This window comes from Balaenoptera acutorostrata, chromosome 3 (genome assembly GCF_949987535.1).
Source record: "Balaenoptera acutorostrata chromosome 3, mBalAcu1.1, whole genome shotgun sequence".
NCBI lineage: Eukaryota > Metazoa > Chordata > Mammalia > Artiodactyla > Balaenopteridae > Balaenoptera > Balaenoptera acutorostrata.
Genome location: NC_080066.1, coordinates 134,687,242 through 134,714,589, shown reverse-complemented (window position 1 = coordinate 134,714,589; position 27,348 = coordinate 134,687,242). Strand labels below are relative to the sequence as shown.

The 27,348-nt window shown below is 43.9% G+C and overlaps 1 protein-coding gene across 3 annotated transcripts in view; it reads right to left on the bottom strand.

Moving 5' to 3' along the window:
• Positions 1–26,946, bottom strand: part of SAMD4A (sterile alpha motif domain containing 4A) — a 223,709-nt gene extending 196,763 nt beyond the window's left edge. For 2 of the 3 annotated variants that reach the window (XM_007192885.2, XM_007192886.2), the window contains exons 1-2: positions 26,805–26,946; positions 24,948–25,584 (exon numbers count right to left, since the gene is read on the bottom strand). In XM_007192885.2, coding sequence (XP_007192947.2) covers positions 24,948–25,143 — 196 coding nt within the window. In that variant the 5' untranslated portion in view covers positions 25,144–25,584; positions 26,805–26,946. Of the gene's footprint in view, positions 1–24,947; positions 25,585–26,804 lie in introns of those variants that run through there. The other variant, XM_057543929.1, reaches the window with a different exon arrangement.
• Positions 26,947–27,348: the final 402 nt, after the last annotated feature.

The following is a 27,348-nucleotide window of genomic DNA, read 5'->3' as shown; positions in this document are numbered from 1 at the left end:
ACTTTTGTGTATGTGTGTAAAAAAAATTATGTACTGATGGTAGGAAAGAAGACTCAAATATATTCGATAAAATGAGAAATAAGATTACAGGGGTTATTTATGTGATCTCTCTTTTTCAGTTTTTCCCCATAGAAATGTAATGCTTCTTATAAGAATGTTGTTTTGTAAAAAAAAAAAAAAAAAAAAAAAAAAACTCTTCTACCCAATTTGCTAGGACCTGATGTGCACGATGTGATAAATCTTTTCAGACACAGGAGAAAGTACGCTTACTAAAATAGACTTCTCAGAAATAGCTATTGTGACAAATTCCATTTCATCCATTTAATGCCTCTAATTCCTTATATTATAATATTATCTAGAATAAACTTAGATTGGAACATTTATTTTAATCAGAAAACATGTTAACAAGTGTGTTGCCAAGCAATTGAGTAAAGGGCAGTAACGGAAAGATCTAATTCAAGTAATTAAATCATATAAAAAGTTAAATAATAACCTAAACATAACTATCTATTTCATTCTATTGAACAAATTTTACTGTGAGTGCCTACTATGTGCTAAGCACTGCACTGATAATTAATTTGACAGAGCCCTCTCCTAAGACCAAAGAACATTTAAGTCTAAAGGGTTCACCTGAACAGTTGCCCCTAAAGCCCAGCAGAACAACAGCTCTTCTGGTAAAAATTCCTCTGCTTCATAAAGAAGATCCTGGATATTTCATCCCTCAGCTGCTATGTCTCATCTGCAAAGCTCTCCTGTTCCTGCACACGCAAGACAGCCTACCCTAAACCCAAACCTCAACACTGACATGCGATTTGCCAAAAATGAAGTCAGTCTAGCACATAATCACAATTCCAATGGTAAAATAATGCAATGCTTTATTTGAATCACATTTCAGTGAACGCAGGCCAACTGAAGCCACCTGTTACTTGCATAGACCCCTCTTTTAGCAGCTCAACAAGAAAATACTATAAATATTCATTCTTTATAAATTGCTCAAAGGTCACTTTTAAAGGGAAGGTTATCAATGGGACAGCTGGCAATAGACTAGCTGTATTTTAAAGACTCTACACCTGCATTTTAAAAGGCACTGATAATAGAGATCACTGTAATGTACTATTACTACATTGGTGGGGAAAATTAATGGAAAATATTACTACATGTATAATCCCTAGGAGCATTATATTTGATAATTTAACCGTGAACATCAAAATCATTTAAATTCTATAAAATACTATTTGCCTGAACAGGGTGCACATCTTTTCAAAAGGTTCACTGAATAATACCAGTGTTAAAATAATACCAGTGTTACAAATAACCTCTTTAACCTGCTGTAGCAACAGTCTAGGTTTTCAACAGCTGTCAAAACAGATTCCAGCATCCATTCTACTCAAGTGTGTTAGAAGAAGATCTTAAAGCTGTCAGGAGTGTCAGGATGTGGGTAACTTAGTATAAAATGTAACCCAGCTGACTCCACCAACTACAGAGAAATGGAGAAAGCTCGCATCAGCTCAAAGAGAAAAGATCCATCAAAGGGAGTAGGACGAGGAGGAGATCAAGTCCAAGAACAGGTAAAGTCCCAGCTCCGTGCTCAGACATGATGGGTCTTACCTAATAGGAGCCTTCAGATCAGGATTCTGAAAAGCCATGTCATTCAGTCCCCGTAACAGGGGGGACATTTCCTAGATACATCCCTGCCGCTACTGGGGGAACTGCTGGTTCAGGACAGGGTTGCCAGAATCAGCAAATAAAAATACAGGAACCCCAGTTAACTCTGAATTACAGATACACCAAACAGGTGTTTTTTTTTTTTTCTTTTGTATAAGTGCTATAAGTATGTCCCATTATTCATGGTGCATCTGCAAGTCAAAGTTACCTGGGCATCCTGTATTTTATCTGGCAACCTACACGAGGGTGATAAAAAAACACAGGCCCTTCCTTCCTGGAGCCAACATTTCAGTGAAGGATATCAAGAACTAAGAAGGGTAAACATGTTGAACTTTTTATTTTAAAAAATGTGTTCTTTATACATTTCACCAAGATTCACCAGTTCTTAATCTTTGTCACCTTACATATGACAACCATTTGAGAATAAGTTGCAGACATCATGTCCCTTCACCCCTAAAGACTTCAGCATGCATCTCTTAATAATAAGGACATTTTCTGATGTGACCAAGGCATAAGGATAATATTAAGAATATTTAAAATTGATATAGTATTATCCTCTATAGTAGATAGAGCCCACATTTAAATTTCACCAATTGTCCTAATACTGTCCTTCACGGCAATATTTATTTTCCCAATCCAGGATCCAATCCAGAACCCCATGTTGCATTTCGTTGTCATCTCTTTGTAGCTTCCTTTACCCTGGAACCGTTCCTTAGCTAACACAGTAATTGCAACCCAGTGTGCTAAGTGCCAAGCTGGTCGTGTGCAGAGGGGATGTGGGAGCACCGGGGACGGCAAGGCACCTCCTGATTTGTCTTCACACAGACACAGACATCTGCTCTATCTAAGGACTGAGCAGCTCATGAACACCACTCACCATTTGACTTCCTGTGGAGTTCAACAAAACACTCCAGCATTTCCTATTTTAACTCTGGGAATCCTTCTCTCTCAATGAAAAGGGGGGAGCATCTTAAAGAAAACCAGCAGTAGCAGCAATTCTTGTCCAGATTACTCCTACTGAAAATACTGCCAACTAAACCTATATGCACCGTGGTGATTTTCGTGTAACTCATCAGCACCTTAATATCAGAATCACACACGAAATCCAACTTTGATCTCACAGCTCACAGTTTCAATATTTTAACTGTGCTCAGATCATCTGCAAATACCACAATAATCTGGAAAATTTGCTAACACTGAAATTCTGCCACTAAAAGAAAAATGTGAGGATAGCAAGTTTTGTTTAAAAAAAACAACGAACAAGAACAATGGCAAAAGACAGTTCTCCTTTTCCAACTAACGCTTGTTCAGTGAAAGGTAAAGGTGAAGATAATATTAAAGAACAAAAAGCAGAGTGTAATTATTTTCTTGTTTAGCTGAGGTATACAAAAATACTCAAAGGTTTCCCACTGCATGTTTTAAGTTGGATAATAACTTTTACGAAAAAGTTACCTCTTTAATAATAAAGCTTAAATAAAAACTTAACTATCACAAGTTCTTAAAGAATCCAGACCTGCCAATTAATGTAGAGAATCCCTGTGGCAATGTTTTCATGCTCTACGAACTCTCATACCAGAACATTTGCAGGCAGGGATATAGTGGTCACCACACAGCATTTCATGTAACCTTCCCCAAAAGAAATTCTTTAGCACTGACATCTGAAGTCCTTCAAAGTGGAAGAGAGTGCACTCAATGATCTAATCAATTAAAAGGATAAAAGTGGACACAAGTCGAACTTTGACAAGTTACAGCCAGACCAGCCTGTGGGGACTCCGGGCCATCAGCTACAAGTCCCAGTTGAATCATCAGATCCAGGCCTTGGTCCAGGCCCAGAGGTGGCTGGTATTTATTACTAGAACTGTGTGTTTATTTCAGCTCTTGCTAACAAGCAAAAGTCCTGAAAAAGAACCCATGGTTATCTTTTCCTGGACCTCTTAAACACCCACATTCCCGAACTTTTTATCCCATTGTTTCAGTTGGTCATTTGAAAATAATGTCACCCCGCATTTATATAACATGATTCAGCTTACAAAGTACTTTACACATAGGTGATCCCACCTCATCCTGGTAACAGCCCTGTGACTCTTGTAGAGGTAACTCCATTTCACAGATGAGGAAACTGAGGCTCAGAGAGTTTAAATCATTTTTACACAGTGATACATTTCTAAGCAATGATGCTAAGCTAACCCACGTCTTCTGTAAGGGACTGAAAAGTAACACATCTATTTCTCTCATCTGGCCTTTATCACATACCTCTTGGTAACAGCACTAGCATTATCATCTTGTCCTGTTTTTATTACTCAGTCTTTATGCAATTAGGTTTTTCTCACATCCAAGATGTAAGCCCCGTCTGGACAAGAGCCATGAGTTAAATTTCTTTGTATTCACTCATCCATTCTTTCAACAAAAACGTACCAAAACCACTTGAGTCCAGGCACAATATTCAGTGCTGGAGGACAAAAGTGACTAAGACACAGACTAGTCTGGAAGATGAACAATGACAAAGTCTTGCGACAGATGCTGTAAAGGAGGTGCCTGCAGGGTGCCAGCGAGCCCTGAGGGGTCAGGGGACGTTCTCAGGAGGAGTCTCGGCTGCTCCGCAACACCACCATGCAAAGGAACTGCTTCACCAACCAGTGAATGAAATCCCTCCCGCAGGGGCCATAGGGGCAGTCATGAACGACACCCAGTTCTCTGCTGGGATTGAGGGTAACTCCAGTGGCTGAGTGAGATCCTGCATAAACCAAGAGGACATTACTGGAACTGTGATTAAAACATGCCAAAATAGAGCTTCCCTGGTGGCGCAGTGGTTAAGAATCCGCCTGCCAATGCAGGGGACACGGGTTCGAGCCCTGGTCTGGGAAGATCCCACATGCCGCGGAGCAACTAAGCCTGTGAGCCACAACTACTGAGCCTGCGCGTCTGGAGCCTGTGCTCCGCAACGGGAGAGGCCGCGACAGTGAGAGGCCCGCGCACCGCGATGAAGAGTGGCCCCCACTCGACGCAACTGGAGAAAGCCCTCGCACAGAAACGAAGACCCAACACAGCCAAAAATAAATATAAAATAAATAAATTAATTAAAAGAAACGTTTAAAAAAAAATTTTAAATAAAAAAAAAGCCAAAATAAAGCCAAACCTTCCTACGCTATAACTCTGTCATTTCAGAATATGAGTGCTAATCATTCTCCAATGAAAAAAAATCTGTGCTTTATTGTGGGTAAAGAAACAAAAAAGAGGGGGGCGGGTCTGGAAACAACTTCGAGGAAGGAGACCATCCTGATGAACGCTTTGACAATCAGGTAAACAGAACATCTCCCATGCCCAGCATGGCCATTCAATGTGGTGACCACGGTGGCCGAGTCAGCCGTGGGAAAGTTGTGGGAGATCAAGGTCTAGGACGTAGATGGCCAAGAAGCAACTGGCTGTAACACCAGCCCTTCCCTACTAGCAGGTACCCTTAGTGGATCTCAGTCTTCTCAAATCTTCAAAAGAGGGGCTGGAGTAGATAAGGCCTCTTCCACCTCCTTAATTTTTATGCTGCTAGAAAATGAAATAAGTAGAATTCACTCTTAGACCAACTATATGTTTTCCTAAGCTAATCTTCAGAAATTTTCCACCATTTACAAACAACAGGAGAGCTTGTTTTAATTTACAGCCCTCAAGTTGGTGCTTTGCCCAATTCCAAATCCTAAGGAGATCCTGACCCAGGATCACCAATTGCTAGTTTGTCAAAGTCAAGGATACCACGAGCTATTAGATAACTCATTCCTCATTCCTTCTTCTCTGCAGCTTGCCGAGCCTGTATCCTTCACCAAGTCCTGCCTGTTCAGGCAGAGGCAGCAGAAGCCTCCTGTTCCATGAATCTCCCTAATAGGAAGGGAAATGTTTGAATCAATGTTTTTCACTTAATATTTTTTTTAATGCCAGAGGAAAAAAGAAGCCAAGCCATGTCAAGCTACATAGGATTAAAATGTGATCAATAAGAGGGACATTAAAATAGACAAGCTGAAAAGAATTTTTCCAAGATTGAATTTATAAAATGTTATTCAAGCTACCATTAAATATCCTTAAGTACTTTTCTTTTAAACACCAACATTTTATTTACCCAAGAACTGGGAGAGATCTGCAGCATTCTACAGTGACGAAGATTTAATATGGGCTTTTAGATCACAAACACCTCGGTGACCTCAGCACATTTACAACCACTCTCAACCTAAGTTTCCTCATCTGTAAAATGGAGATAACATATAGTTTCTATTATATACACAGTATTTATTATACTACTTTGTATTATGCACATACTATTATACTATTTGTATTACCTACATAGTATTATGCTACCTTACTTTATATATATATATATAATTTTTACACACAAAATACATAATTCAGAAACCAGTTATTAATCACTTACTATGTGCTAGACTCTAGGTAATAATAAGTACATTATCTAATTATTATTATTATTATTTTTTTTTTAAGAAATTCACGTTCTTTTATTTATTTATTTATTTATTTATGGCTGTGTTGAGTCTTCGTTTCTGTGCGAGGGCTTTCTCTAGTTGTGGCAAGTGGGGACCACTCTTCATCGCGGTGCGCGGGCCTCTCACCATCGCGGCCTCTCTTGTTGCGGAGCACAGGCTCCAGACGCGCAGGCTCAGTAATTGTGGCTCACGGGCCCAGTTGCTCTGTGGCATGTGGGATCTTCCCAGACCAGGGCTCGAACCCATGTCCCCTGCATTGGCAGGCAGATTCTCAACCACTGCGCCACCAGGGAAGCCCACATTATCTAATTATTGCAATATATTGCATTCATTTTCTTTTTTTTTAATTTATTTATTTATTTATTTATTTTTGGGGGGCTGTGTTGGGTCTTCGTTTCCGTGCGAGGGCTTTCTCCAGTTGCGGCGAGTGGGGGCCACTCTTCATCGCGGTGCGCGGGCCTCTCACTGTCGCAGCCTCTCCTGTTGCGGAGCACAGGCTCCAGACGCGCAGGCTCAGTAGCTGTGGCTCACGGGCTTAGTTGCTCCGCGGCATGTGGGATCTTCCCAGACCAGGGCTCGAACCCGTGTCCCCTGCATTGGCAGGCAGATTCTCAACCACTGCACCACCAGGGAAGCCCTGCATTCATTTTTTTAAAAATATTTATTTATTTATTATTTTTGGCTGTGTTGGGTCTTCGTTACTGTGCAAGGGCTTTCTCTAGTTGCGGCAAGCGGGGGCCACTCTTCATCGCGGTGCGCGGGCCTCTCACTATCGTGGCCTCTCTTGTTGCGGAGCACAAGCTCCAGACGCGCAGGCTCAGTAATTGTGGCTCACGGGCCTAGCCGCTCCGCGGCATGTGGGATCTTCCCAGACCAGGGCTCGAACCCACGTCCCCTGCATTGTCAGGCAGATTCTCAACCACTGCGCCACCAGGGAAGCCCTGCATTAGTTTTTACAACCATTAGTTCTGCCTCTTTGTCTCACTCATCTATTCAATAATTGAAGATAGTTGTGTGTGTGTAGCTATCTGCACAGTGCCCGACACTACAAAATGCTAAAAAGGGGGGGAGGGAAGAAAAGGTATCTAGTACCATATAAAGAATATCCTATAGTCACTTTTATTTATTTATTTTTTTGGCCGTGCCACGTGGCTGGCAGGATCTCAGTTCCCAGACCAGGGACTGAACCAGGGCCAAGGCAGTGAAAGCCCAGAATCCTAACTACTAGGACACCAGGGAACTCCCCTATAGTTACTTTTAGAACTACACAGAGGGAACAAAAAAGATTTGGAGACACAGATAGCAATTATGATTTACCTTTGCTAATAAATGACTGATACACTCAGAGATTATCACTGCTATAGTGTGACTCAAAAGAAACAAGACTGCATTCAGTTCGTTACATCTCTTCTTAAATGTGGTGGCCCTAGTCTTCATGGTGACTTAGACTCACCACACTGCCTACTTCAAAAAAAGCACAGAAAATCACTCTAATTTGTATTTCCTAAACAAAGTGCCACAAATCTGTAGCCCAAACAGGCTAAGAAGCACAGGAGGAATACGCTGGAAATAATTTGAAGAAGACTTTTAAGTCTTCTTATCCATTGACTCCTTCCCCCTTATCCATTGACTCCTTCATTCATTTATTCATATTCTCTCTCTCGTTCTTTCTCCTCTGCTCTGGACAGTTCTGGATAAGTTTTATCTTTATTCCTGATTCACAGAAATCATAGACTCTTAAGGTTAGAAGGGACTTTGGAGGTCACTAAGAGGTCACGCTTCTTTCCTAAAGAAATACATACTGTCTCCCTGCAGTGGAAAAGCACATGGAGGCGTTCTGAGGCCGAGCTGCTTGTTTCCTCCCTGACCAACAGAAAAATGACAGCTCCTACCTCATCTCAAAGGGTTGCTGGGATGAATATATGCAAATGATAATGTATGCAAAGAATTCAATAAGGTGCCTGGCACAGAGCAGGTGCTCAAGAAATAGGGGCCAACCTTATTTAGAAGTTATTCTGTGCCCTGCATGATGTTGAATGCTTGCCCACCTCTGGTGAAACTCAAGCCTCTGCCTCCTAAAGCAGCTTGTGCCATTGTTTGGGAGCTCTCACCATTGCCAGGTTTTCCTTTACTTTGAGCTAAATGAGCTTTGGCTTCCACACACTGCCCTCTACACAGATATGGAATGGAACCCCTCAACTCCAAGCTAACTTTTCAGGGAACCAATGACAGTTGTCCTGTTCTCTGCTCATCCTTTTTTCCAGCCTGAATGTTCCCCCTGGTTCTCAAGTGCCTCACCATCCTCCTTCTGCCAGCCACATCCTGACTCATTCATCTTCCTCAAAGTGTGCAGTTCCTCAGAACTGCACCCCACACTCCGGGAATGGGCTGGCTTGCCGAGAAGGCCTGTTCTGAATAAAATATTATTATACATTGCATTGTATATACAATGTATTGTTAAAAGTTTAGCGGTTTTGGGGGCAACCCCCTTGTGACATTATTCATACTGAGTTCTAAGTCCACTAAAAGCCCAAAGTCCTTTTCCTGCACACTACTAATAAGCCATGTCTCCCCCAGCGGAGGTCTAGGGGATGCAAATCTAGAGGCTACACTTTTAGTGGTTTAATAGTCATCTTGTTATATTGAAATATTTTGGATCATGATTCTGTCATCAAGCTCTCTGCTATCCCTCTGGGTTCACCCACAGATTTGATAATTACACCTTCTCAGTCCAGTTTACACCCCATTCCTTGCCGTGGCCACCAGCTTCAGGCAGGTGTAACCTGACAGCACCCCACCTCCATCACGCCACTTGTCTCTAGCTCTCTGCCTTGGGGCTTCTCCAACACCATGCCTGGGACACTGTGGAAAGGATCAGCACTTGCACATGTGCAAACCTGGAAGTACGGGGACTTAGCACCCTGGGGCAACCCTTGACTAAGAGGAGAGAGGAGCCCGTGGATAAATGCCCACCACGTCTGTCTCTCCCTTCTGAGGCACAGTCTGCATGGCCCCTCAGAGGGTCCCATGGGACTGAGCCCCAGTGCCCATGACAGTGACCAGCTCAACCACATAGGCTTGTGTTGGCTTCCCCTCCTTCCCTGCTTCTCTCCTCCCCAGCCCCCTTTCCTGTTCCCCAGGATCACTGCCAAAAATAAACTGCCTGCACGCCAGCCCTTGCCTCATGCTCTGCTTTCTTGGGGACCCCAGGCTAAGTCGCAGTTAATATGAATAATGATGTAGGACGTGTGAGCCCCAAGGCACAGCACCAAAGACCTCCCTTAAGGGCGACAGCGGCAGAAGTCACTCTAACGCCACCCAGACCTCTTATGGGTGGGTGACTCTCACCCAGCCCTCCCGTCTCCACTTTACTCATCAAGAAATAAGGGGCTTTGTCAAAGGCTGTGCTGAAACTTAGATATGGAATGCCTACCAGAATTCCTGTAATCTGCCCAGAATACAGAAGACTCTCCGTAAATGTCAATGCTATCTCCCTTCCTTTCCTAGTCCCCCATCAAACGGGAAATGACATTAGTTCTCCATGACCCAGTCTTCCCATTCTTAGGAAAACCAGGCTGCTTCCTATTTCCTCATCCAAATGCTCATATATCAAGTTTCAGATACTCTTCTGGTATCTTGCACAGGATTACTGCTGACCTCACATATCCTTACAAGGTACAGAACTTACTTTTTTCCTCCTTTTTGCCTTCTCAGAGACATCATTATTTATGGAGGCTTCTGATGATTCCTCTATTATTCGTTCACAACTCTTCAGAAATTCAAAAGTGGTTTTGCATCGCCATTCTACTCACATATTTAAATCGCATATTTGGTGCACATGCTCACTCAGATATAAACGTATACAATGAAAGTACGGATTCTATATGTATTTATGCTGCACACACACACTTCAATTCTACTTACAAATCAGGATAAGCTGCTTCAGAAGTTCCGATGTTGCATTTTATGGGAGGACGCTGGGGAAGTAGGAAGAGATCTCTCCCATCCGGTCTCTGGAGTTAACATTCCTGCTCTTACCGGCTCAACTTTACAGTCCATAGCGTCAGCACACACACACACACACACAAATCTTTCCTGGAACCTCATTTTCCATGAGACACTGATCATTAGAATGCCTGGAAATTCCAGCAGGGGCACGGCCAAAAAGCTCGGGAAACGCTACAACATAGCCCAGATCTGCCTTCCTCAATCCCAGCCTCCATTCAGGCTGTGACGATCTCCAAGCCTGGGGAAATCACAGAGATTTCAAACTGCTCTCCTTGGAAAGTTAGTGTTGGGGGGTGGAGATGGGGTTTGGTGGGAGGGGGACCATCCACTTGCCATAAGCTTTCATCTAAGTTTTCGTTTGCAAACAAAAACCTTGCAATACTCATCCATAAAACTTGAAAGCCAATGCACCAATTACCTCTAAATTACCTTCCACCTCTAATAGCCTATGATCTTTCTACTCAACGTGTGGTCCACAGACCCGCAGCAGCAGCACCACCTGGGAGTTTATTAGAAATGCAGGACTGTGTCTTTATTCCCATCTTGCCACTAGGTTCTTCATGACCTTTTTTTTTTTTTTTCCTTAGATTCCATATATATGTGTTAGCATACTGTATTTGTTTTTCTCTTTCTGACTCGAGAGAGTGTCATGGACATATATACACTACCAAATGTAAAATAGATAGCTAGTGGGAAGCAGCCACATAGCACAGGGAGATCAGCTCGGTGCTTTGTGACCGCCTGGGGGGGTGGGATGGGGAGGGTGGGAGGAAGGGAAATGCCGGAGGGAGGAGATATGGGAACGTGTGTATATGTATAGCTGATTCACTTTGTTATAAAGCAGAAACTAACACACCATTGTGAAGCAATTATACTTCAATAAAGATGTTTAAAAAAAAAAGAAATGCAGCAACTCTGGGCCCCCCACAGGCCTCCTCAATAAGAATTTTCGGTTTAACAAGATCCCCAAGCGATCTGTATGCATATTAAATTTTGAAAACTAGTTTAAGACACTTTTATCTTTTCCTATAAGTCAGCGGTCCGCAACCTTTTTGGCACCAGGGACCGGTTTCGTGGAAGACGATTTTTCCACGGACCGGGGTCGGGGGAGGAGGGGTGGGGGTAATGGCTCAGGCGGTAATGCGAGCGATGGGGAGCGGCAGATGGAGCTTCGCTGGCTCGCCCTCCGCTCACCTCCCGCTGTGCGGCCGCTTTCCTAACAGGCCTCTGACTGGTATCAGTCCGCGGCCCAGGGGTTGGGAATCCCTGCTGTAAGTGTTTAACATGTTTCTTCTTAACACTAGTTCTAATCAAAGTAACATATGGAAGTATTCTACTAAAAGGAACCAAGAGAACTAAGTCTCATAATTTTAATGGGTAATTTTAGGGGAAAAAATTTGGGGTGAGCTGATATGTTGTTTTCCTACTATGTTAGAAATCAGAGGAGTGTTTGGATGGCTCCTTCTTCCATTCAAGAATTCACTCCTGATGGACAATATGCACCATGCTCCCCTCTTTCTAATGTACTCATACTCATCTTTCAAAGGCCCAGGAAGGACTTCCCTGGTGGCACAGTGGTTAAGAATCTGCCTGCCAATGCAGGGGACACAGGGTTCGAGCCCTGGTCCGGGAAGATCCCACATGCCGCAGAGCAACTAGGCCCGTGAGCCACAACTACTGAGCCTGCCCGTCTGGAGCCTGTGCTCCGCAACAAGAGAGGCCACGATAGTGAGAGGCCCGCGCACCGCGATGAAGAGTGGCCCCCGCTCGCCACAACTAGAGAAAGTCCGCGCACAGCAACGAGGACCCAACGCAGCCAAAAATAAATAAATAAATTTATTAAAAAAAAAAAAAAAAAAGGCCCTGGAAGCCTGCCCCTTACATGGTCCAACAGACTCCCCCTATATGTGTGGTTTTCTTGACAAAACTTTCATTAAAGGTACTAAAAAGGCAAGAATCTTGTAAGCTCTAAGCACTTGTTGCAAATGACCCACTCAAGTTTACTTCTTCCATTCCTTACTTCTTGGACGACCCAACCCATCCTGTTCTCTCCCCTTCACTCAAGTCCACTTTTGTTCTCTCACTGGAAACACAGCATTTAGCAACTTTTTACGGTCTAATTATTATATATACAGATCATCCTTAGCTTACAACGGGGTTGCCTCCTGATAAGCCCATTATGAGTTGAAAATGCATTTAATACACTTAACCCACCTAGCTTAGCCTTGCCCACTTAAATGTGCTCAAACACTTTCATTAGCCTACAATTGGGCAAAACCATCCAACACAAAGCCTGTTTTATAATAAAGTTTTGAATATCTTATGGAATTTATTGAATACTGTACTGAAAGTGAAAAACAGAATGGTTATATGGGTCCAGAATGCTTCTAAGAATATCGGGTTGTTTTCCCTCGTGACTGTGTGACTGACTGGGGGCTGCCACTGCCCAGCATCACAAGAGAGGACCGTGGGGCAGATTGCTAACCTGGGAGAAGATCAAAATTCAAAATTCCAGGAACGACTTCTATAGCAGACATATCGCTTTTGGAATCGTAAAGTCAAAAAATTGTCTAATTCAAACTACCGTTAAGTCAGGGGTCACCTGTATATATGTTGTTTTACCTCCACAACTCGAGTGTAAGCTCCTTGAGGGGAATCATCACACCTCCTTTGCCTTTGGACACAGCTCCCAGCTCTCGGCTGCAGGACTTGGTGAATTAATAAGTAGTGAGGAACTTGATCCCACAGTTTCTTACCAGATACTCTTCTCCAGGTACCACTTAACAGTATTATCTATTGCAGAAAAGAAACCACTGAATCGTTTGATTGATTTTTTTCTCCCTGCTAAACCAAGACAAGGAAAACTGTATTAAAATGATGATACCTAGGTGAGAACAAAACCCTAGAACTAGCTTATGAGTCCCAAGGAGTGAAATGCTCCTACATGTAGTAAAAGCAGCAGGTTCCTCTGAACTCCGGCTGGCTCCTGGAGTGCAGGCTTCAGAGCAAAGCCCAAGCCTTAACTAGCTAACCTTGAGAGAAAGCTTGGCTCCTCTTCTGAAAGTTCTGCTTTCCTTGGAAGATTCCTGCCTCAGGCGGCTTCCACAGAAGCAAAAAATAGCTCAGAGGAGACGTCTGATTCTGCATCTTAATCTATGTGAACTGGATGAACTCAGTAAGGCCTTGGAAGGAATGATTAGAAAAGATGGAAAGAAAGGAACAGGCTAAAAATTCAAAGTAGTAATTATATTTTTAAAAGAAAAAAAGGATTTTAATGAGCACCACAGCTTTCCTAGCAAATGACTTATGTAAGGCACTTCCCTCATGGATGAAAACCTCCAAATTTTACTCAGGTCAAGGAGGAGAGTATTTTCTCTTCTCTGGTGTTTTCAATTCTTATTAGAATTAAGCTTCTGCAGGCTATACTGGGGAGTTTTCAGTTACTTCTCAGCCCTTCTGACCCTCATTTCACTCTCAGTTTGTTTATTTAAACATAAACAAACCAATTTGACTGCTATAAGTTTGTCTGCCTTCTACTTGCTTTGATGGGACCTATTTATAACACATACTCAGTTGCTAAAGCCTTTGAGCATCCAAGCTAAACAACCACATGCAATTTATTTGCAACAAAGATCACAAATGTGTGTGACCTGCTCCCTGTCATCCCAGACCAACCCAAAGAAAATTACAACACCCAAAGTGAAAAGTGTTTCAGATATAAAGTCCCTAGATATTTCATTCCTCAAAATGATTTCTTTTTTTCACATTCACCAACTAAAGGTAAAAAGTGTTGACAAGTTACTTGGGAAAACTGGGTCAGGGCTGTGTTTTTTAGGACTCAACATGATATAAAATAGAGTAATACAGCTAAAATATAGAAGGTGGAGCAAAGTAGACTCATATCTTTTCAGGTTCCAAGTCATCTTCAATCTCTTCCGGATAATCCTTTAAATAAAAGATGCCCTATCAGGACTTCCCTGGTGGCGCAGTGGTTAAGAATCCACCTGCCAGTGCAGGGGACATGGGTTCAAGCCCTGGTCCGGGAAGATCCGACATGCCGTGGAGCAAGTAAGCCCGTACGCCACAACTACTGAGCCTGTGCTCTAGAGCCCACAAGCCACAACTACTGAGCCCACGTGCCACTACTACTAAAGCCCGCGTGCCTAGAGCCTGTGCTCTGCAACAAGAGATGCCACCGCAATGAGAAGCCCAAGCACCACAATGAAGGGTGGCCCCCACTCACCACAACTAGAGAAAGCCCACTCGCAGCAACAAAGACCCAATGCAACCAAAAATAAATAATTTTTTTAAAAAAGATGCCCTATCATTTAGGAAAACATTAGTTATATAAATTTCATATTAATTAGAGGCAAATTTAAACCTGGGGGACAGAATAGGTCCTTACTGGATTGTTAACAAGTGGCTTCCAGCCAATAACAAGGTTTCATTAGTCCCATTCTACAGATGAGAAAACTAAGGCTCAGAAATTAAGTGACTAGCCCAATTCAAAATCCATACTCTAAGAATCCTCTAGACATATCCTCTCCTATGGATATAAATAAATGGTCACCTGGTAATACCTTCTTTTCCTCTCTATCTCAGTCTTTCCTTCTCCCCCATACAGCAATGCTGGAGCAACAAAGCTGCCTTGGGCTGATGATGCCACCATGTGGCCAAAATGGAAATTGTCTGAACCAAACTTTGCCTCACTTCTCCTATTTTTGCCTCTCAGAGAATCATGCATATATTACAAAGCTTTCCCAAAAGTGTACACAGACACACACACACACACCCCTTTCATCTTTTAACTTCCTTCTTCTTCCCTCCTCATTCTCAGAACACCCCTGCCTAAAAGTCTTCTTGGGTTCTCTATCATCTCTGCAGGATTAAGTCAAATTCCTTAGCTAGCAAAGTCCTGCACACACATGACTTCTGTTTTAACTTCTCTCTCTTATATCCCAGCATTCTACACACTTTGAGCCACTCTGAACTCATTATTTCTTGCACACAACAAGGCCCTTTCATAAGACAATGTTTTCATAAATGCTATCTCTTCTGCTTGGAAAACACCTTCAAGCCTGCTCTCTACAATCCTTTTTACATACTCAACCAACTCCTATTCACCCTTCAAAACTCAAACATATCTCCTCTGCCATGGAGGACTCCTCCAGGCAATTAGCTGTACATTCACAATACTCCCAGAACCTCTCCCCTACCCTTTTTATTCCTATATCTATGCTTCTGTACCTGTGATACGGTATTAGTCATTTACTCAACACTGGGTATCCATGCACCAGGCATTGGAATACAGTAAATTACCTTTGTATTCCCACTGCATAACACAGGGCCAGGAAAGTAGTAGGCAGTCAGTAAATGTTTGTTGAATGAAAAAGTGAAAGGAGACTGGGCCGGAATGAAGCTAGACTGTGCCCAGCGTGAGGCATCAGGTGAATAAATTTTGTTTTAAGGCCAAACAAGTGGGTTAACCTTACCTAAGATAATCGTGAATTACAGCGGCCACAGCAAGAACTTTTAACTTGGATAAGCTTTTCCATTTATGAGGTGCCCTAGAGAAAAAGGGTTCTCGGCCAAGCACTCACTAAAAATAGAAGAAGGAAAACTATTTTTCTGCCTCTTCATGACCTTCTGGTGGCCAGGATAAGACCAGCTGGGACATCCCACTCGTTCCAGAGCCTGCAGAATCCTGGGGAAAACTGGCAGAAGAAAGCAAAAGCCGTGTGGCTGACAGGGTCTTGGTGCTCTGGCTGGGTGTCAGGCCTGAGCCTCTGAGGTGGGAGAGCCGAGTTCGGGACTTTGGTCCACCAGAGACCTCCCAGCTCCACGTAATATCAAATGGCGAAAGCTCTCCCAGAGATCTCCATCTCAACACAAAGACCCAGCTCCACTCAATGACCAGCAAGCTACAGTGCTGAACACCCTATGCCAAACAACTAGCAAGACAGGAACACAACCCCACCCATTTGCAGAGAGGCTGCCTAAAAACATAATAAGTTCACAGACACCCCAAAACACACCACTGGACGTGGTACTGCCCACCAGCAAGACAAGATCCAGCCTCATCCACCAGACCACAGGCACCTGTCCCCTCCAACAGGAAGGCTACACAACTCACTGAACCAACCTTAGCCACTGGGGACAGACACCAAAAACAACGGGAACTATGAACCTGCAGCCTGTGAAAAGGAGACCCCAAACACAGTAAGTGAAGCTAAATGAGAAGACAGAGAAACAAACAGCAGATGAGGGAGCAAGGTAAAAACCCACCAGACCAAACAAATGAAGAGGAAATAGGCAGTCTACCTGAAAAGGAATTCAGAGTAATGATAGTAAAGATGATCCAAAATCTTGGAAATAGAATGGAGAAAATACAAGAAACATTTAACAAGGACCTAGAAGAACTAAAGCGCAAACAAGCAATGATGAACAACACAATATATGAAATTAAAAATTCTCTAGAAGGAATCAATAGCAGAATAACTGAGGCAGAAGAATGGATAAGTGACTTGGAGGATAAAATAGTGGAAATAACTATCGCAGAGCAGAATAATGAAAAAAGAATGAAAAGAATTGAGGACAGTCTCAGAGACCTCTGGGACAACATTAAATGCACCAACATTCAACTTATAGGGGTCCCAGAAGAAGAAGAGAAAAAGAAAGGGACTGAGAAAATATTTGAAGAGACTATAGTTGAAAACTTCCCTAATATAGGAAAAGAAATAGTCAATCTAGTCCAGGAAGTGCAGAGGGTACCATACAGGATAAATCCAAGGAGAAACACACCAAGACACATATCAAACTATCAAAAATTAAATACAAAGAAAAAATATTAAAAGCAGCAATGGAAAAACAACAAATAACATACCAGGGAATATCCATACGGTTAACAGCTGATCTTTCAGCAGAAACTCTGCAAGCCAGAAGGAAGTGGCAGGACATATTTAAAGTGATGAAAGGGAAAAACCTACAAGCAATATTACTCTACCCAGCAAGGATCTCATTCAGATGTAAAACCTTTACAGACAAGCAAAAGCTAAGAGAATTCAGCACCACCAAACCAGCTTTACAACAAATGCTAAAGGAACTTCTCTAGGCAGGAAACTCAAGAAAAGGAAAAGACCTACAATAACAAACCCAAAGACCCATATATATGCTGTCTACAAGAGACCCACTTCAGACTTAGGGACACATACAGATTGAAAGTGAGGGGATGGAAAAAGATATTCCATGCAAATTGAAATCAAAAGAAAGCTGGAGTAGCAATTCTCATATCAGAAAAAATAGACTTTAAAATAAAGACTATTACAAGAGACAAAGAAGAACACTACATAATGATCAAGGGGTCAATCCAAGAAGAAGATATAACAATTGTAAATATTTAGGCACCCAACACAGGAGCACCTCAATACATAAGGCAAATGCTAACAGCCATAAAAAGGGAAATCGACAGTAACACAATCATACTAGTGGACTTTAACCCCCCACTTTTACCAATGGACAGATCATCCAAAATGAAAATAAATAAGGAAACAGAAACTTTAAATGATACATGAAACAAGATGGACTTAATTGATATTTATAGGACATTCCATCCAAAAACAACAGAATATACTTTCTTCTCAAGGGCTCATGGAACATTCTCCAGGATAGATCATATGTTGGGTCACAAATCAAGCCTTGGTAAATTTAAGAAAACCGAAATCATATCAGATATCTTTTCTGACCACAACGCTATGAGACTAGATATCAATTACAAGAAAAAATCTGTAAAAAATACAAACACATGGAGGCTAAACAATATACTCCTTAATAACCAAGAGATCACTAAAGAAATCAAAGAGGAAATCAAAAAATACCTAGAAACAAATGACAAGGAAAACACGAGGACACAAAACCTATGGGATGCAGCCAAAGCAGTTCTAAGAGGGAAGTTTATAGCAATACAATCCTACCTCAAGAAACAAGAAACATCTCAAATAAACAATGTAACCTTACACCTAAAGCAATTAGAGAAAGAAGGGAAAAAAAACCCAAAGTTAGCTGAATGAAAGAAACCATAAAGATCAGATCAGAAATAAATGAAAAAGAAATGAAGGAAACAATAGCAAAGATCAATAAAACTAAAAGCTTGTTCTTTGAGAAGATAAACAAAATTGATAAACCATTAGCCAGGCTCATCAGGAAAACAAGGGAGCAGACTCAAATCAATAGAATTAGAAATGAAAAAGGAGAAGTAACAACTGACACTGCAGAAATACCAAAGATCATGAGAGATTACTACAAGCAACTATATGCCAATAAAATGGACAACCAAGAAGAAATGGACAAATTCTTAGAAAAGCACAACCTTCCAAGACTGAACCAGGAAGAAATAGAAAATATAAACAGACCAATCACAAGCACTGAAATTGAGACTGTGATTAGAAATCTTCCAACAGACATAAGCCCAGGACCAGATGGCTTCACAGGCAAATTCTATCAAACATTTAAAGAAGAGCTAACACCTATCCTTCTCAAACTCTTCCAAAATATAGCAGAGGGAGGAACACTCCCAAACTCATTCTATGAGGCCACCATCACCCTGATACCAAAACCAGACAAAGATGTCACAAAGAAAGAAAACTACATGCTAATATCACTAATGAACATAGATGCAAATATCCTCAACAAAACACTAGCAACAGAATCCAACAGCACATTAAAAGGATCATACACCATGATCAAGTGGAGTTTATCCCAGGAATGCAAGGATTCTTCAATATACACAAATCAATCAATGTGATAAACCATATTAACAAATTGAAGGAGATAAACCATATGATCATCTCAACAGATGCAGAAAAAGCTTTCGACAAAATTCAACACCCATTTATGATAAAAACCCTCCAGAAAGTAGGCATAGAGGGAACTTACCTCAACATAATAAAGGCCATATATGACAAACCCACAGCCAACATCATTCTCAATGATGAAAAACTGAAACCATTTCCTCTAAGATCAGGAACAAGACAAGGTTGTCCACTCTCACCACTATTATTCAAAATAGTTTTGGAAGTTTTAGCCACAGCAATCAGAGAAGAAAAAGAAATAAAAGGAATCCTAATAGGAAAAGAAGAAGTAAAGCTGTCACTGTTTGCAGATGACATGACACTATACATAGAGAAACCTAAAGATGCTACCAGAAAACTACTAAAGCTAATCAATGAATTTGGTAAAGTTGCAGGATACAAAATTAATGCACAGAAATCTCTTGCATTCCTATACACTAATGATGAAAAATGTGAGAGAGAAATTAAGGAAACACTCCCATTTACCATTGCAACAAAAAGAATAAAATACCTAGAAATAAACCTACCTAAGGAGACAAAAGACCTGTATGCAGAAAACTATAAGACACTGATGAAAGAAATTAAAGATGATACAAATAGATGGAGAGATATACCATGTTCTTGGATTGGAAGAATCAACACTGTGAAAATGACTACACTACCCAAAGCAATCTACAGATTCAATGCAATCCATATCAAACTACCAATGGCATTTTTCACAGAACTAGAACAAAAAATTTCACAATTTGTATGGAAACACAAAAGACCCCGAATAGCCAAAGCAATCCTGAGAAAGAAAAAATTTACAAACAGCTCATGCAGCTCAATATGAAAAAAAACAAACAACCCAATCCAAAAATGGGCAGAAGACCTAAATAGACATTTCTCCAAAGAAGATATACAGATTGCCAACAAACACATGAAAGGATGCTCAACATCACTAATCATTACAGAAATGCAAATCAAAACTACAATGAGGTATCTCCTCACATAGTCAGAATGGCCATCATCAAAAAATCTACAAATCATAAATGCTGGAGAGGGTGTGGAGAAAAGGGAACCTTCTTGCACTGTTGGTGGGAATGTAAATTGATACAACCACTACGGAGAACAGTATGGAGGTTCCTTAAGAAACTAAAAATAGAACTACCATATGATCCAGCAATCCCACTACTGGGCATATACCCTAAGAAAACTTTAATTCAAAAAGAGTCATGTACCACAATGTTCATTGCAACTTATTTACAACAGCCAGGACATGGAAGCAACCTAAGTGTCCACTGACAAATGAATGGATAAAGAAGATGTGGCACATATATACAATGGAATATTACTCAGCCATAAAAAGAAACAAAATTGAGTTATTTGTAGTGAGGTGGATGGACCTGGAGTCTGTCATACAGAGTGAAGTAAGTCAGAAAGAGAAAAACAAATACCATATGCTAACACATACATATGGAATCTAGCGGGAAAAAAATGGGTCTGTAGAACCTAGGGGCAGGAGGGGAATAAAGACGCAGACGTAGAGAATGGACTTGAGGACACTGGGAGGGGGAAGAGTTAGGTGGGACAAAGTGAGAGTCGCATGGGCATATATACACTACCAAATGTAAAGTAGATAGCTAGTGGGAAGCAGCCACATAGCACAGGGAGATCAGCTCGGTGCTTTGTGACTACCTAGTGGGGTGGGATGGTGAGGGTAGGAGGGAGACACAAGAGGGAGGAGATATGGGGATATATGTACACGTATAGCTGATTCACTTTGTTATAAAGCAGAAACTAACACACCATTGTAAAGCAATTATACTACAATAAAGATGTTAAAAAAAAAAAAGAAAAAGCGAAAGAAAGAACTACAAACAAGATCTTATCCAGGAAATATCATCAGGAAAGCCTATACTCTTCTGCTTTCCTTTTACTCAATTTATGATCTAAAAAATCAACTAAGGTATGGCATACCTATACCATGGAAACCAAAAATCATAAAAACATAGGACCCACATCTTTGCCCTCTAATGAGAGTAAATACACCCACAAGCCCTTTTTAATCTCCACAATTAATTTTGTCTTTAACACCACCATTTCAGATAATCCTTTCTTTTGTATTTAATAAGTAGAGTAACAATCTCTTTGCCATTTATTTACTACAAACATACGCAATTTCCCCACAAAATATGCACTGTTTTGTGAATTAATAAATTTGTCGATTCACTTGTGAATCTCCATTTATTACACTATCTCCATTGGAAAAAATATTTCAAGTTCAAATGACAAAAGCCCTAAACTAGTACCATACAATCCATTTTTCTTTGAAGATTTCCAAGTAAAGTCAGCGGGTTCCATTTTTAGGTATCAAATGACATTTTAGCACCAAAAACAGACAGCTACAAACTTAGACTGGCCAGAAATCTCAATGTTAACCTGGGCTGGTGGCTGAAGGGCACGTATCTAAGGTTATGAGAGTTCTGGAAACAAGCCTCTACTTTAGAGAGCTGATCATGACCAGTACCCACTGACCAAATCTGGAGTGAAACACACACACACACACAACACACACACAAATCCATAAGGACTAACTCAACCATGTTCTTTGGATCTCAGATGACCACGAACCTGAGGCAAAGGATGAACCAGTGAATCACTAGAATCTCAATAAATGCTAAATTTAAGAGAACAAAAAGTTAGTATCAAAATACATCCCATGGATCTTAAATAAACCATGTTTAATGTGAAGGATTATCTATTTAAAGTTAGTCCTGTAGAAAACAGAGCCAAGTTTGCACTATTAGTAATTTTTTTGTTGTTATATCTGAGGTCAAGCCCCAGATATGAATTTCGTTCTCATGCACCAAGTTTTAAAATCTCTGAACACCAGAAGAAATATGTGCTTGTTTAATTGATGATTACAAAATAAAGTAAGTCACACATGATGATTTTGGTATAGGAAACCTCAGCCAGCCAAGAAATGAGTCATTCTAAACAGCCTAGTTTTCTGAATGGGTAATAGCTTCACATGCCAAAAGAGCTCTGGAGGTTAATTACCTTGAGTGTTAATATTTCCAACGTTTATGGCATATTTCCCTCTCTTCTCAAAGAGTGTATTTTAAAATTTATCTTTTTTGGTAGTTCACTCTCATTAATGGTAAATAGCAATTATGGATTTATGTTATTACAAAGTAATGTCTGCAAGTCCGATTGAGGGTTCCTACCTTAATATTCCCAAACCTTCAGGGCTTTTGTTCCCAACTCTCGTATCTAAAGTTATAATTTTTCTGTTTCTTTCCTAGTTGTCAAGCTGTCAGGGGCCACTTTTCACCACTGGTTACAGCAACTCCTCACCCCATTCTAAATGTGCTACCCCATATATTCTATGGATCATTTTTCAAATAAAAAAAGTTAGGATTGTTATCTAAAGTAAGAGTAAGTTCTGAAAGAGCATCTGAAGTATTCTTCCAGACTTTACGCCATCTATTCCAATGCTGAGTAGGCGTTTTTGCCCCTTTCCTGGTTCTTGGCTAGGTTCCAGATACGTAAGAGAGCTGTGCCCCAGACAGGCATTCTACAACAAATCTTGATGTTCCTTATGATCCCTTAATGCAGAAGTAAACCAAACCATCACATGACCTCACTAATAAATTTCTGTCCTGGCCACATAAAAAAACAAGTGCAAAGTTTCCAAGGAAGCAAAATATCCAGGTTGAAAGATTAATCCAGAAACTGGAAAATGGTCCCTATCTTACATAATGGTTATGGTTTCATATATCTACAGCATTTAGCATCATGAACAGGTAGGCAGCTTACACAAATAAGTATGGTTAAAAAAGTTTTTCTGAGGGGAAAAATAACCAAATGATGTTTTTAAACTCACAAAAGGTCAATTTTTTTCTTGGTTTATTAAATTAAAAGATTTTTAAGCTAAGCAACTTCTTTTTAATTCCATACATCTAATGGCTTCACTTACTAAACGGATGGCTGCTATGTTGGGAAAAGTCTTCTCCTTTACTCAAAGGGAAAAAATGTTGCTCTAACATTTGAGTAACCTAAGGATTAACTATCATTGTTTTAAACAGCCCCTACAAGCACTGAGGTCAAGCATTCAACATAAATCACTGTACTTAAATTCTGTGCATTCTATAAAACACAAAAGTTTATATAACCTTGCTTGTCAAACCTGTAAAAGCAAAATCAAGCAGGTGATCCAGGCTACCCTGTCACATTAAGAATGGAAGTAAAGAGGGACTTCCTGATGGTCCAGTGGTTAAGACTCCAAGCTCCCAGTACAGGGGGCCGGGGTTCGATCCCTGGTCAGGGAACTAGATCCCGCATGTCACAACTAAATAAGATCCCGCACGCGGCAACAAAGATCCCCTGTGAGGCAACTAAGACCCGGTGCAGCCAAATAAATAAATAAATAAATATTTAAAAAAAAAAAAAAAAAGAATGGAAGTAAAGAGAGCAGGTCATCAGTTATCCTAGTTATGTTTCCACACCCTTATGAAGGAGACTGGCCCTTCAGCTATTTATAAACACAGAACTGAAAGGGAAGGGGGCCCTGCCACTGCCACCCTGGTGAGTAACCAACAGGGTGGGCTGTTAGGCTCAGGCTGAATCCCAGTGGGACCTGTGGGATCTCCCTCAGGATGGCCCACCATACTAGGCAGCACCGGATCCTCTGGGTGCAGTCCTCTCTGGTCAGGAAAAGGACTGAGGATTTCCAGCAGTCACTGCCAGCCTATGATTCTATATATGGAAACATCCCATCCTAGTGCTTCCAGCACCATGAGCACCACACCAGGGAGGAGGAGTGAGAAGCAGGCCAGCCCTCCTCTCGCTGCCCTGCCGGCACACTCACTTTCGTGTCTCCCAGGCCCTGCTGCCCTGGACTGGACCCTGCCATCAAATGGCAGCCCAGCCCTCTGCTGAGTCTTGCAGGCTGGCGGCTCTAACATGGAACAGCTGGAAGAGGACCCTGCATTCTTTTCTCTGTGTAAACACTGGGGGCTCTGTTCACCCTCCTGCTGCAGCATGAACTAAAGAATTTTCCTCATCCAAAATTACAACCAACAGACCTTTCCCCATCCCCCATCCTTACCTCCCACCCTCAGGCCCAGATATAATTTCAGTCTGTCACCACCCATGCTAGCAAACAGCAAACTGCTGAACCTTTCAGTACATTCACTTTCTATGCTAGTCGAGGTGTCTGTAAATACACTAGCAGGGTAATAGGAAACAATTCTGTTATGTTCAGTAAAGTTTCCTGACAAAAGCATTAAGGACCCTGATTCATGCCTGCTCCCTATGAGACCCTTTCCACAAGATGTATGTCAATATAAATACTGTCGTGATAGTTCAGTATAACCACGTAGTATACGAACTGCAAATATTTTAATAGTCTATAGCATCACCTACAAATTATTCTGAAGACAGACCTCTAAAATTGGAATATCCGTGGGGAAAAATGAATAATAAAATTGGATTTTCATGTATTCCTCATACAGCCTCATCAAAGCTTGTCTTCTGAAGGGCAGTCCCAGGCTTCTTCATGTGTTGCTGAAATCCAGAGAGCCACGTTGCCCAAGAGAAGAAGAAAGGGGGTGGGGGGGTGGGGGAAGAGACCAGAAAATCCAGACTCTACGTGACCTGACTTACTTATTTCCCAGGAAACTGCATGAGAGAAAAATCAATCATTCATGCTACCGTAGCTACCACACGGAATGGACTGAGGGAGTTGACAGTGGGCAAAAAAACGAAGCGGCCAGCGGAGGTTAGTGGGTGGCAGGGCCTGGGGCGGGGGCCGGTGGCGGGAGACGCCAAGGACCCGGAGGCCTCGAGGTTCTGTCGCCACGGACCAGCGGTCGGGGGGCGGGGCCAGGCCCGAGGCTGGGAAGGGGCGGGGGGGGGGGCGGTGGACAGGACAGCGGGACGGCGGCGGCCGCGCACTTACCGGGACTGTTGGCCTCGCCTTCGAGGACGTGCAGCTCGGTGCAGTCGGCCAGCGAGTGCTCCAGGCAGAGCTGGAGGAAGCGGGCCTGGGTCTGGCTCACGCGCTTGAGCAGCGACAGCAGCGCAACAGTCTGCTCGCACTCGTTCCAGCCCTTAAACCAGCCCGCCAGCACCCCGACCTGGTCGCGAAACATCATGGTTAGGGGGCGGCCCTCGGTCTACAAAGCCCCCTCCGAGCCCCAGCCCGCCCCGCCCGCCCCAAAGTTTGGCGGAGCCGCAGCCCAGCGGCCGCCGGAGACGCGTTCCCGTTCCAAGGTGGCTCTGGTGCCCGGACGCTGCAGGTACTGCCTCGGCTCCTGCCTCTCTCGTCTGGTTTCAGTTACGTTCTGGTGGTTCTGGCTGATTTCCCCAGAGATGATGACAGACAGTAGCACGGAAATGTTTTTTGTTGTTTTTTTTAAAATAACGATTAAAAAAATTTTTTTTTCCCCACAAGGCACACCAACTGAAGAATGCTCTCTTTCCCCCCGCCTTCTTCTCGCAGCTTCGGGATGGTGATTTCCGGCGTCCCGGGGTCTCTCCCCCGCTGGGCGGCAGCTCGGACCCTTCACACCCGCATTCCCGAGTGGCGATCACCACTGGAAGGAGAGAAAAGGCTGCAGTGAGACCTCGGCCAGCGAGGGAGCGCGCCCGGGAAACGAGTGCATTAGAGGGGGTGGAGGGGGGCGCCCCGCGGGGGGTTTGGTCCCCCAAATTCCGGCCGCCCCCTCCGCAGCCGGATGCTGGAGAGGAACTATTCCCGTTCTGGGAAAGGCAAGAAGCCTCCTTCCCAGGTGCGTGAGGAGACCGCCCGGCTCCCTGTTGCTGCCGCTGCGAACCGCTAGTGCTCCCCACACACCCCACCCGGGGTGGCCTCGGGGACTGTGCCTGCAAACGCCCGCACCAGCAACAGATCTTTCTCGCGCAGAAAACTTGCAATGCGGCTGCGGAGGGGCGCGGGGGTGGGGGTGGGGGCTAATGCAAAGCAGAGGCGGAGGCAGCAGCAGCCCGAGTTCCTTCCTCCTCCTCCTCCTCCTCCTCCTCTCCCTCCTCCTCCTTCGCCACCTCCTCCTCCCGGAGAAGCAGCCGAACGGCTGCAGCTCCATCTACAGCAACAGCCAGCATCTCCACCGCCAGGCGCCCCTCTGGATTTAGGCCGTGAGCAGCCGCGGCAACAGCTCGAGACAAAAATAAACTCTCCCCACCCAAAGCTCAGCGTCCAGCGGGCGGAGGCGCAGCCGGAGCCCCGGCTACCCCGCGCCGCGCCGCTCCAGCCCACCCGGGAGGGCTCCGAGGGCCTGCTTCGCCCTGAGCGATCAGATGTGTGCGTGCGTGTGCGTCTGTGTGTATGTGAGTGTGTACGCGTGTGTGTGCTGTAGGCATCCTGCCCCCGCTGCCGCCGCCTACGGGCGGGTCTGTCCGGCCCACCGCCTCGCCCGCGCGTCCCAGGCCGAAGGCAGCACGGCTACGGGCGAACGCCGAGCGCGGAGACAGCCGAGCCTACAGCACTGCCTTCCCCGGCGGGCAGGGCGGCTCCGCGGGAACTGCGGCTCCGCGCCGCCCGCACACGCCCCTAAAGGACCGCAAAGAAGAAAAGTTCGGTTTCGGGGGCTCCCCCAGTCCTAACCCTGTTCGGGTGGCAGCCAGCGGGCGGCGAAGAGAGCCCAGCGACTCAGCCAGCCCGCGAGGGGCGGCTCGCTCCCGGCACCCCGTTTCCCGGCTCTCAGAACTTCCCGGCTCCCAGAACTTCTCCCCTCCGGAAAGGGGACCCAGTAACCCACGGGCCCCATGCCTGAGGCAAAAGAGAGAGGGCGCTCACCTGGGAGAGGCTCATCCTGGCGGCTCGCGGCCCCAAGCGCGGGTCCGGGACCGCAGCGGCTCTCAGCGAGGTTGGGGGCGCCCGGAGCGCGGGCTGCGGGCCATGCCGTCGGAGCGGGCGGCGCTGAGAGAGTGCGGCGCTGCGGGTCCGGGCCGCCGCCGCCGCCGCTCCTGCTGCCTCCAGTGTCGGCTCGCGGAGGACTGAGCCGCCCGAGCCGGAGCTCCCCACATGCTACTGATTAACATACACCATTACATCATGGGCTTGGCAGGGAGCGCCCGAGAGGGGGGGAGAGGAACCCGGGCGGCGGCGGCAGCGGCGGCAAGCGGGGGGAGTCGGGGGAGGATCCCCGGGCCCGGCCTGCGGCGGGGGTGTGGGGGCGGGCGGATTCCTAAGTGGGGACCAGAAAAGGGGAGGGGAGCGGAGAGGGAGGAGCCGGATGGCGCAGAGGGGTCGGGTTGGAGGAACGGCCGGGCGGAGGGAAGAAGTTTGGGGAAGGGGAGGGGTCCAAGTGAATGCCTGCCCTCTGTTGCCTGCGTGTTCC